We start from the raw sequence: 12,881 nt of genomic DNA, 5'->3' as shown, positions 1-12,881 counted from the left end.
TGAACAGATGAACTCACGCCTACTTTACTTTTATTTCATCCGAGTAAAATAAAAATAATAAGTGAACTCTGAAAGAATTCTGTACTTTAATCAAATCAAATTCAATATGCATGACTTTACTTTCAGTATCATATGAAAAAGAAATTGTGATAAGTGCCACACAATCTCCTCTTCTTCTTCTTTTATTTTCTTGCCTGGCGTGAGATATTCGCTGCCTTCAAATTTAAAGGATTTCACAAGAGTGTCTTTGATCAAACTGTCTCTTCTTCTTTCTGTAATCTACTACTCCTGCATCTGCCACTTTCAGTGCCTTCCACAACCCGAGAACATCAAAGCCAGTATTCTCAATAGAGCTTGATAAAAAAACAAAAGCTCTTCCGTTGCTATCTTCCAATTTCTAGATGCATCCATTGATCATAACTTGCAAGGATTGGTGAGATAGATAACTAGGAATCCGTTAGCCAAAAATTAATTCTCGTATCGCAAAGAAACTGTAGTAGTTTGGTGTATTCACATAACGAAAGTTCACCCTGTTTATGTACAGTCAGCCACACATTAAATAAGTAATTATTATAATCCCAGTAATACGTATCATCATATAAATTTCCGAATTATTTAACCAGCTATAAATAAAACTTAATTTATGATAATAATGGTCTTCAGTTTTGGGGAAAATTAAAAATCTGAATTAAATATTTAACTAAATTTTAACGAATGACTTTTAGAACTAAATTAATTGAAAATTAAAGAATTTTTTAATTAAAAAAAAAACATTTATTAAAATAAAAATATCTAAAAATATTATATTTTTAATTTAGGTACTTGAGTGGCAATCTTCTGTCTTTCATCTTGAACGAAACATTCGCTTCGAATGCAGCGTTGAAACTGCTGTAAGTTTTTACCTTGTCATGTGATTTTAATCATTATAATTAATTACAGTGAAAATTATTATTTCTTAGCGTTAAGTGCAAATAAAAAGAATAAATGTTTTATTGCAGCGTGCTCTCCCACAATCCAATTACAGTTTTATCCCATGGAGCTTTCCACGGGCTTCACAATCTGGAAGAGCTGTAAGTTGAAAAAGATTTCTTCGAACTTTAATTAATTACCAGAGTTTTTTCTTTTCCTTTGATACAACAGCTTAATTAATTCTTAGCACCGAAAAGTGGTTGTAATTTGTGCAATATTGCTTGTCCCCTTTAGCACTGTTGATCTTTAATGAATATTGAACAAGGTTCACTTCTGACCCCATTAATAACACCAACGATTAATCTTGTTTTTCAGTGATCTTCGGGATTGCCGCTTGCGTTCACTTCCATTAGGATTATTTGATACATTAGAGGCCTTAAGATCCTTGTAAGTACCTTTTTTAAACGAGATTCGATCACTTAAGAAACGTTTTCATTAATTTAATTTCTTTAAGACATTTTATTATTATTTTTTTAATAAAATAATACATTTTATTTAAGAAATAAAGCTTATAGTACTGCTTTTATCTTTATAATTCTTAATTTTAAGCGTATTATTTATTAAAATTTCTTATTATTAAAATTAGGATTTTAATTAGAGTAAATCTTATTTAGTTTTATTAAAACACAGACTTGTTCCTGTTTCTTTGAGTACTAGTTAGCTTACAACTTTTCGATAGTTACAGGCATAAAATTTCAAAAACAAAACTTTTCTTTGCCAGCTTCCACACGTGTCGATCTTCAATTCCTTGAAAAGACTTCGATTACATGAAGAGAAGCTCAAAACCACAACAGTACTCAGTGAATCCGAGCTTCTGAGCATGCAACTCAAGCGAATTACGAATATAATCCACACAGTAATGTAAATCCTTGTAAACACCTCTTGGCTGTTCTGTTCTGCAAATGAAGCATCATACAAGTGTCTCCATGGTGTTTACTGAAAAGAGGCGGAGGGCTAATTACTGCTGGTGATTGCGTTACAAGCTGATCTCATTGTTTCCCTGGCAACAAAGCTAATGTCAGTTGACCCAGACACTTGTCAGTTTGCCTAATTGGGATTTTACTTTCGTCCTAATGTGAATTGCTAAAAGAAGCAGAAAAAATATAATTAAGTGTTAATACAGTACTTTTCCAAACTTCCAGATTACTGTAGTTTGTTTAAGCTTACCAATCTTAGTGGTTTTTGTCCTTTATAATTTATAACAAAGTTTTAAAGATGCAGCAATTCTCTCAATGGCATATAATTTAAGTGGCCACAATTGCCACTTTGAACTTCTGCTGGAATTCACGTTAGTTCCAGAAACAAAAGGGCCTTTGTTAAATATGGCTCGTTTGCTTCAACTATTAAATAAAATTGTTACCCCTATCCTCGCCCAAAGAGCTGTAAGAAGGCAAACCAACAAAACACTTTCAGTTATTCAATTATCATCGGATTACTTTGCTTATTTTAGAAAGCCAAACAAATGCGATAAATGTATCTTTTTGATCTGTGTAAACAGCGATTGTCGTGACAATGTCAACAGAATATATTTCATTCTAAATGGTGACATAACCCAGACAGTGAGCCAGTAAAGCTTCCGTTGTCTAATACGGCTCAGTCATTAATCTCATCTGAGAAAAGTATACCGTTTGCTGAAGTCGTAAAATGCATTCAGAGGTTCGAGTAGTTAAACTGCACAAGGGCTCTTTTATAGACAGCGACTTCAAGCTGAGAACACGAAAACATGTCTGGGATATTGATTTATGGTTGAACTTGACGACTGGGTCAATGGTAGCACACTTTTAATCGAAACTTAGCTTTCCTGGACAAATTTGGAAATTTGATTGCACAGTCACATAATTGAATGCGCTCACTTTAAAAGCACTGACTTTAAAAACTACACTTTCATATTTTCGAAAGGAAGAAGAATATTTATTCGTAAGAGTGAGGCAAATATAAAATAACGTTCAGCAGAATTGTTACGTCACTTCCTTCATAACTTGAAACTTCGAACTTTGAAGAATCAAAAACTGCGTGACTTTCGAATTTCAACAAAAGCCAAGAAAAATTCAAATGCTCGTGTGTCTGTGGTATCTTTTTATCTCGTGATTTATATCTCCACGTTCCTTGGGATTTCCCAACAGCGCATTGAACTGAAGATATTCGAAACGTGCATTACTTCCAGTTGCAGTTAGAGACTGGATGACTTGAAGCTTCCGGTTATATTTCCGTTAAAGAAAAGTGCAAATTCTGCACCACTACATTACCTTTAAACAACGCGATATCACGACTTCCTTGAAAGTAAGGTGTTATCTACTCCAAGATGCTTTCACAACACCATAATAGCACCATTAAGGTCATAAAATAGTTAGTTTATACGTAAGGCTTAGTTTCTTATGTTTTTGTGTTTGGTGTATGAAACATTCGAAATATAAGGAAAAAAAGATCACAGAGTTCACTATTGTCGCAATTTTGCATGAGACAAAATATTTCTGTCTTTAGAAACATTTTTTTTTCACATGCGCAGTTCAATTTTTTAAGGTTATTTTCTTAATCTTTTTTTAGATGGCTAGATGGTAATCAGATCTCCACCATTCCATCCAGGATGTTTCGCAACCTCTTGCAGCTCGAGTTCTTGTACGTATAATCATGATGTTTTCATTATTTTACCGGTTTTAAAAATAGAATAATTAATAAAGTTAATTAACATTTTCTGTTCTTTAGATAATCATAAGTCCTTTGGCTTTGAATCTACAAAAAAATAGTCGAAAACCGCATCTCCATTGGAGACGTGTGTGTGTGTGTATTTTCATAGTAAATGTCCATTTTTTTATCCTCAACTGGAAAACTAGGAAAGGTTACTCGATAAGCCCATCGTTGCTCGCAGAGATCTTCTAGCTGATAAAGATAGCGAGTGTAAACACTACAATTGAGTTATGTTATGCTAAGTGGAAATGAGTGATGTCGCGATTTAGCTTGCCAGGATTTATCTCTTCCATGTGTTAAGCCGGAAGGAGATATTTATGGCTACACGTTTCTTATATCTGTCACCGGAACTGCTGAATTAACATCAGGTTACCATGGCGATTCGCTTACCTGTTATTTTTCGTATGTCGGTCTAGGCTCCTAGACAGAATTGGTGGCGAGAAATTTCATATGCTGGGTCCTAAATAAGAATTTGTAACCTTTTTTTTTTTCTTTTGGTTCATTCAAAGCGTAAAATACCTGTTGTTGTTTTCACCATGTTCGTCCGTCCGTCCACATGTAATAACTCGACTCTAGTGGACGGGTTTTCATGAAATTTTATATGTGGATATTTTAGATAGATTTCGACTAACAGAATTTCAGAAATTTCTGTTGGTCGAAAGGAGGGATGGTTTCATGGTAGTCGTAAGTGTATGATTTTGCTTTACCTCAAAAATGGAGAAAGCAATACATTCTGATGACTGCTGCTTTTGTATGGATGGTGGATATATCAAACTCTGCGGATCGGACAGCTATAGTAAATCCCAACATACCACCCTCTATTGCTCCGGTGCCTCACAACAAAGACCTGTAGATTCCCAATCTACCTTCTTGAGAAAAGTCTTCAGAACTGGATGATGAATATAGTGAACAGCATAGAAAGGGCCAAATTATCTATTCAGCAAGAATTAGACCAAATGCAGGCAGAGCTTTTGCCAATCTCCCTTAAAAGTGAATCCTACTGAATACCAGCTGGAAGCTTGGGATCCATTAGATTTCACTCTTATGCCGCTTATGCACATTTTTGCAGTGTTATAGACTTCCTGTGCTATTGTTTGGATTTGAGTGGTCTTTATGAAGAAATTGGTATTGGTCACAATCTAAAAGAGTGGCGTCTTTTCACAGACAGTTCAAGAAAAAATTTGTAACTGTGTTACTTCAAAATGGGAATATGCAACCATCGATTTCTGCTGGCTCTCTTCACATTGAAGAATCTGCGCAATAGCACAGTGGTTATAATCACTGTCCTCTCCACACCGGGTGAAAAAGTGGTGATTGGAATCCAGTCAATCGGAAACTAGGGTTTTTCGCCCATCAAAGGCAAATCGACCAGAGAACATGCACAATTTATGAACGTAATACACATGGGCCCATGGGTTAGTTCTTGGGTGGCCCTAATAGGACAGTGTTTTGTTCATATTAAAGAAGAATACAGAATGCGAAGCATGTGTTACAAAAGATCAAGTATGGTGGGTATAAATGTGATGTCTGTGGGAAGTTCAAGACGCTGGGATTCCTCTTTGATTTCCAGGGTGGTTTTATCAAATTCCTTTGCATTCTCTGCTCGAGCTCTGCATCGGGGACAGAGAGGCAGTAGAACATCACTAATTAGGAATAGAATGGTTTGCCAGAAGAGAGTTGTAACCCGGCGTACACATTGTAACAAACAATCCTTTGATTCAAAGTCTCATTTGCACTACTCCCTATGAAGCTGAGACTGGTCAAACAAGTTGTTAAACCATTGGACTCTCAAGGTGACATCTTCATGTATGTACGATGCATGTTTCCAAAATTGTCTAGTGAAAAAGTGATAGGTAGCATATTTATTGGTCCCCAAGACCTGTTGTAGTTGTTGGGCTTTAGATCCATCAGCAACTTGCTCTATATTGTGCCATTGTGTATTATGTCTCTATATGTGTGTGTCTGTTGTTCATTGGACAATTTCACATTGTGTTCGCTAAAAATCCCAGAATAGCTCACTAGAAAAACTCTACTTGCTCGGCATATGATCGACTTCAGAAATTGCTCCAGTCATAGAAGGGAATCGAACGCACCTTTCCAAGCGCGTGACAAGTGGCGAAACTACTATACCGTCGAGGAGGACACAAGTTAAACAGATGTTGACTTCACAAGGATTGGAGGAGACAAATCGGCTGATGCTCTGCGAAATGATTGGTAGCTTTTTCACCTTGTAGTGATAGCTTCCTTGGTAACATTAAGAGTGAAAATGTCGAAGAACCGTTTGGCAAGTTAACTGGAATTCAGAAGGGAAATGTAATGCAGAATGTTAATCAACTCCATTACTTGCATTCTCGCCTGTATTTTTTCACTCCACTGCTGGGCTGATGTTAGTGAAACTCATGGGCGACTATATTTGTGGTTCACACTAGTGTAATAATCAGTTCCTTGGTTCCTGTTTATTAAACTAACATGATCACAGAACACGACGAAGTCGAGTTCAAATGTGAATATTTAAGGAAGGTTTTTTTGATTAACCTGTAGAAGGTTTTTTACATTTTAATGTGTTCTCTCATAATAGTATTATCGAGGATGAAAGAGCTCAAAACTATTGGGTAAGTTCCGGTCTCCCAGCATACTTCTGTGTGAGGTATTGTGCTGCTGAAGTAGTATCGATTAATTTTTCATCTGCCTGCATATGTACACTGAGTGATCACTGAATTATGACCACCCCTATGAAAAATGAATGCCGTTGACCACGTGAGGTACGAGAGTGCGGAGTTAGTCGACCTGCGTAGCGTCGAAAGGTGTCAGTGGTTCAGTAGGTAGTCAAATTCCGAGATCATATGGGTAAAAGGTAGGATTTATCGGACTTTGATAAAGGACAGATTATGGGTGTTCGACAAGCTGGTGCCTCGATTTCCCAAACGGCTGAAGTGGGGTGTTCGAGAGCTGCCGTTGTTAAAGTGTACCAGGACTGGCGTCAAAATGGTCAAACAACGACCTGACGGCAAAACTGCAAAGGTCAGCGAAAGGTTGGTGTTAGAGGTGAGCGCCAGGTCCGATGACTCGTACAGGCGAAGCATTGTTGAAGAGTTGACTACCCAATAACATGGGCCAACCCGGAACAATATCTGGCATGACGATGTGTCGCACGTATGGGCTAAACCAGCAGACGACCCCTACGGCATCCTCTCCTAACCAATTTGATCGGCGTAAAAGACTCGTCTGGTGCAAAGCGCATGCAAGTTGTACATAAGAAGACTGGAAAAATAAGGTGTGCTGTCGGATGAGTCACGTTATTTACTCCACACCGTGGATGGTCGTGTACGGATTTGGCGTCAACAACATGAGGCTCTTCATCCATCATGCATGGTATCAAAAGTGCAGGCGAGTGGAGGCGGTTGTATGGTGTGGGGCATGTTTCACTGGCAGGAACTTGGACCCCTGGTGCATGTGGAACAACGTGTCAGTGGTCTGCGCTTTCGTCAACTGCTTGCTGACTGGGTAAACATTTTCCAGAATGGCGATGGTGTCTTCCAAGATGGCAATACGCCGAGCCATCGGGCACTTGTTGTGCAGGAACGGTTTGAGGAACACAGTTCTGACTTCCAGCATATCGATTGGCCTCCGAACTCCTTCGATATCAATCCCATAGAGCACTTGTGGGACACTATGGAAAGGCATACCAGGCGTCTGGATACACCAATCACCTCCATACCAGCATTGCTGACCGCATTACACACAGCTTGGTTGGCCATACTTCCCGAACGCTTCCGACTTCTTGTTGAATCAATGCCATGTCAGACAGCTGTTGTACTGAGGTCAAAAGGAGGACCCCTACGAAGTATTAGGTAGGTGGTCATAATTCAGTGATCACTCAATATATATATAAATGCTCTGAATTTCTTAAAATTCCCATATGGTAGACTGTTGCGCCACCTGTCGGGAATCACCGAACAGTATATGAACGTATTTTTTTCAATCCTGTAACCTAGACACAATGTTGAACGGTAAATAAATAAATGATTAGTTAACTATAATTTGATTTATAATAATAATTTAATTAATTTAATAAATCAGGTAATAAATATAATGAGGTAGAGATTGAATAAATAATTTTGTATTATGCAGATCTTTCTCCAGAAACGCTCTAGTAGCTGTCAACATCAGCGTCTTCGACGGATTGCAGAGCCTACGTATTCTGTGAGTATTCCCCCCCCCCCCTTATATCTTTTGCATGCGAAATCCGATGTTGCTACTTAGGAGGAGGAATGATATAGATACAATACAATGTATTCTTAAGATTTCATGATTTAGCACAGTTGGTATAACCACCATCTTCCTTACACCGGAACAATGGTCAATTCAATGGCAAGCTCAAACGCAAAATAAGCTCCATTAGATTAAACTTCAACTGCAGTTATGGACCTCCAGCTTCCGTGTAAACAGAAGGGAGGAAGCCAGAGCGCGAATTGGCCACAGTCAACTTACCCATCTTATCTTCTCACAGTTAATGATCCTCTGCAATGCAACTCTTCGCTCACAATGAAACATATTCTTGTTGAATGTGCTTTGTACACCACTGCCCGAAAAGTCTCATTCTGCTTTCTGCCAAACCTTAAAGAACCCCTGACGCTCAACCATATCATAGGTAACGATGCTAATCTGCTGGAATTTTTCCACCATTGATAGGTGCTATATGGCCTATGTAGCCCTTACACCAAAAAACAATATGAGAGGATTGTATGGCTTTTTCTCCTGGAAACTGGTTTTTCGTGAAGTAAGCAGCAAATTAACCACAGACATACTCAATTTACACACATTAGGCAGCTCAATATGGTCTAAGCTGCTGCTGCGCCTAAAAACCGTACAACAACCTACTCTTTGTTTCAATTTATTATGTAGATTATTCGTTTTAATTAAAACAAAGATGAGTGTTTGTTATTTATTGCTGTTACGTAAACATAACATACAGGGATGGAAAATAACGGAAAATCTGTGATAAGAGTTACAGGTGTGCACTAATATGGTGTTGGGCGACCCTTAACTTTTAAAATAACTTGTATTCTACGTGGAATAGATTCAAATAAATCTTGAGCTGTCTTAAGAGCCGTATTGGACCACTCTTCATGGATGAACGTTTGAAGCTCTTTGAGTGATGAAACTAGAAGAAATCTGCATCTCACTCTTCCCACTCCTCTCCACATATATCCACTGTGGCTCGATAACGTTAAGTCTGGTGATTGCAAAGGCCATGGGAGATGCTTAGCCTCATTTCCAATGTTTTTCAAACCAAGAGTGGATACCTCACATCTGTCTATGTATATTGGACGTTCAAGATGATGATAGGACCTAAAGAAAAGCAGGATGTTGCTGTCCAAAACATTGTTGATCCTCCTCCATGTTTGACACTGGCACAAGAAAGTCAGGATGATGTACGTCCTTTAGCATTTGCAAACGTAAACTTTCCCTAATGTTAAAAAAAACGTGTGAGTGATGATTTGTTTTGTGATGACATGTTTCTAATCACCAAATATTCAGTTTTTGTGCTCCTTACACCATTCCATCTTCAGTAACGAGTGGTCGGCAATAGCAGCTTTGCCATAAATTTGAGATTTGATGAAGTTTTCGTCAAATTGGTTCGCTATAAACTGGATTGCTGAGACTCACATTAAGCTTTATGTTTTCAGGCTACAGTATTTTTCAGCCAGCTTTGATTTTCTGCCAATTCCTCCTGTGAGAATTTGTTTTTCCATGCTTGGTGAACGCAGACATCACTTTCGATGACTACTTTTACCGCATTGCACAGGAACATCCGTTGTAGGCGTCTGAGCTGATTATAGAACACAATAGAATCGCCTCGGTTCCGTGTACTATCCTTTGGCTGAGAGGAAGAGAGATAATTTCTGAAAGTCTTGGTGCGTCTATTCAGAATGTAAGCTGTTTTGCCAGGGTGACGATGATGGTCCTGAATGCGATTAATTCCCGGGAGAGTCCAGTTAAAGATGATATATAGAATGTTTCTTGAGATTGTGAAAGCTTATCCTAGTGTCTTCTTTAGCCACCTTATGATCCAATATTCTATACCAAGGAAGCTCTTGATTTGAGTATAGAATACCGTTCTATGATGCACTTAGATGATGCAGAGGACAAAACAACAGATGCGGAGAGTACCATCGGGGGAGACACATCTCAGGGCATACTGAGTAATGAGGAAAAGATGGTAAACACCAGTAAGTTCTTGCTTTGCTCTCCAGAGAGCTACAAGAATGCTTGATGTTTGCAAAGTGCGGCGAGAAGATGAGTTGTTCGTCCCATGTGACGCCTACATCTGTGTGACGCGTGACTCTAGTGACAGGAGGCCATCTAGAAGAACTGTGTTATTTTTATTCTTTTTATTTGAAAAATTATCTGGGAGGACTTGCTAGGATTTAATTCTAAGCCTTTGAGGTAGTCTACGAGATCCGAAGTCTGGCGTGTTTCAGCCTGCTAGGTATGTGCAGCGTCTCGGCTGTCTTGTGAGGAGATAAACATCTTCAGGTCTTCTGCATACGACATAAAATTCAATAGTAATTGAATAGATAGTTGAGAAATGTGACTTTTTTCTTAGAACTACTTCTTCTTTTTTTCTTCTTGAGAAGACAGCTGAAGGATAAGAAAAAAACCAGCCACATCGAAGTATTCCTGCAAATGCACATTTTGGACATAATCCAACTGGTATGAAAGGGCTATAAGAGTGCGCACACGCGCTGTTTCTTATAAGATTATATGAATGAATCGCTTTCCGATCACCGTTTGAGAGGATCTGTTACCATGGAAACGGTAAAACCAAGCGTGGATGTCCCACACCCATCATTGCTTAGCCGCGATGCTTACAGCCTGGGAATGTTCTCACCATAACGTGTTATGACACAGTCAGTCCGTCATCGTCTCGTGAGTATAAAGGCGCGTTTGCAGACCTCCGAAAAGTGTTTAATATCTTGTTGCATCCCTCGGTTCTTCAACCACTCAGACAAAGTGCGGAGAAAGTCCTAAGTTTGTCTCCGGTACAAAGATGGCTGTTCCGATGTAGTAATTGCTTTCTGGGTTTCCGTCCATCTCGCGTAATTGCACTGTTTGACTGATAACCTTAATCGTGCAGTTTCTTCACGTGATCGTTCATTGTCTTAAAGGGATAAGGGATGTCAAGGAAATTGGTAGAAGCACAGTAACCATTCCTGAATACAACTGATAGCAATTATACCTCACTGAGTCATTAACGGCCCTATATGATCTCCCATTCCATATTTCTGGTTATCGAAAGATAAAAGATGGAAACGAATTTAGCCAGAGAGTTTAGTGTTGGTAGGGACATTATTCCAAAGATATTCTTTGCAATGATATCCTTACCGAAATGAATCGAATAATAATAAGCAATTTTAGGTTGTTTACATCGACTCAGTTTGAAATCCTTTAAAATGCAAATTGTGCGCATAAAAACATGACAACATAACACACGAACACAGTAGTTCTTGAGTGCAAATTTTTAAAATGCAGTGTAGTGGTTTCTGGGCGACCCTCGTATATTTTTATTAGAAAAGTATATTTACTGAAGAACGCAGTAAAAATAATATTTCATTCTTTATTTCCAGATCTTTTTCAAAAAACCGATTTCACCAGCTGAAGTTCAACAGTTTTGGAAATCTGACGTCACTAGTGAAGCTGTAAGTTAGATTTTAATAAGAATCAGTAATTGCCTCCAATTTTTTTAATGATATACATTTTTAATATGTTTGAAATGTAATAAGGACTAGTAAGTGAAGAGAAATGTAAGAGAACGCCTATTTATAACTATTCTTTGTCTCCTGTCCTTAAGCCATTCCCTAATCCATCAAATATCTTCTAGATATTTGATAAAAGCTTGACCAGAGTCTAGGATGCAAATATCAAAGTTCGTTTTTACATCCAAATGTTTTATGACCACTTCATAAAACTTTTGGATACGATTAACCAGATTCAGACAAGACCCTTCTTTCACGGACCCATTCTGTGATCCCAATTGGATTCTATTGTTATCGAGTGTAGTCCTGATAACACATTCTTTATGGACTGGAGAAAATGTTTCCGCTTCCCCAGTCCAAGGGCATCCCAGAGTCTAATGATAATATTGCTAATATTACAAATGGTTCGCTACATTGGCATGCTGCCTTCCTATTCGCAATATAATAAAATCTTCGACGACCAACTGTCTACCGCTGGAGCCTTACTTTCTCTGAGTTTCGTTTTCCAACAGATGCTGCCCGACAGATCGTTATATGACTAATTTTATCGCAAGATGAGTCCCCTTTTCCCCTCCTGGTTTAAATGCACTTTCACTTGTAAAAATAGTTGTAGAATACTTCGTCAATTCATCTTCCAAATCGTCGGGAATATCTTCAATTCCACCTGCGACACTCCTATTTGACTGGAGACAAAAAGTGTCATTCCTTGTGAAGCTTTTTAACCCTTTTCTCCCCAGCGATTTCTCGTACTCAGCTTTCGTCTAATTAAATCTTTCAGCTCTTTTTAATTCACTTTGGCATCATTTTTTATGATACTTCTGCACCAGTTTGAATTAATTAGTGGCCCCCAGGATAAAGGACCTTGGACCTCGGACCTCTCAAGGACCTCCCAGGATCTTGAGAGTTTACAATACATAGAATTATCAACAACAAGTAAACAATAAACATATAAAGTTTAGACAAAACTCCAAAATCTGGCTAACGGATTACTCGTGGTACTTACCACCATAAATAATCATTCGTTCTCACAAATTGGTTAATAACAAAATGTTTATAAACTAGGATTCTAGAAAACAGGAAGGTACGCCAGTAGAATTGATATCCCTTAAAAAGTTATAATAATATGAATTTTAACTCAAAGGAAAATAAATCTTAACTCATTTTCTTAATCCTCTCCTTCCCAATTTCATGGATCTCGTATACTTTGCATCCTCATCGGCATCACTCCACTTCCACTCTTCTGAGAGATAAGCCTCTGCATTACGACTTTAGACTTCCTCTCGTGCATTTCATCTACTTCTACCCCTGTGGATGAAGCGGCTCTTCGAATTATTTTGTAAGGGGGATATCTATTAAAATGCTTTTATTATATGTTCTTGACCAAATATGTTAATGATCTATGGCCATTGCTGTTTCGGACCACAGTTGGCAGGTACGATAAGAATGCCTCTTTGTTGGAATTCATTT

The 12,881-nt window shown here is 38.1% G+C and overlaps 1 protein-coding gene across 1 annotated transcript in view; it reads left to right on the top strand.

Moving 5' to 3' along the window:
• Positions 1-12,881, top strand: part of LOC150091351 (uncharacterized) — a 101,343-nt gene that overhangs the window by 75,561 nt on the left and 12,901 nt on the right. The window contains exons 8-13 of the mRNA XM_090383368.1: positions 819-890; positions 999-1,070; positions 1,285-1,356; positions 3,514-3,585; positions 7,786-7,857; positions 11,286-11,357. Of these exons, the coding sequence (XP_090239494.1) occupies positions 819-890; positions 999-1,070; positions 1,285-1,356; positions 3,514-3,585; positions 7,786-7,857; positions 11,286-11,357 (432 nt within the window). The remainder of the gene's footprint in view (positions 1-818; positions 891-998; positions 1,071-1,284; positions 1,357-3,513; positions 3,586-7,785; positions 7,858-11,285; positions 11,358-12,881) is intronic.

Source organism: Mastigoproctus giganteus, chromosome 1 (assembly GCF_048544385.1).
Source record: "Mastigoproctus giganteus isolate SK-2022 chromosome 1, ASM4854438v1, whole genome shotgun sequence".
Taxonomy (NCBI): Eukaryota; Metazoa; Arthropoda; class Arachnida; order Uropygi; family Thelyphonidae; genus Mastigoproctus; species Mastigoproctus giganteus.
Note: the sequence above shows the minus strand (reverse complement) of the source record. Positions and strands in the feature narration are given on the sequence as shown.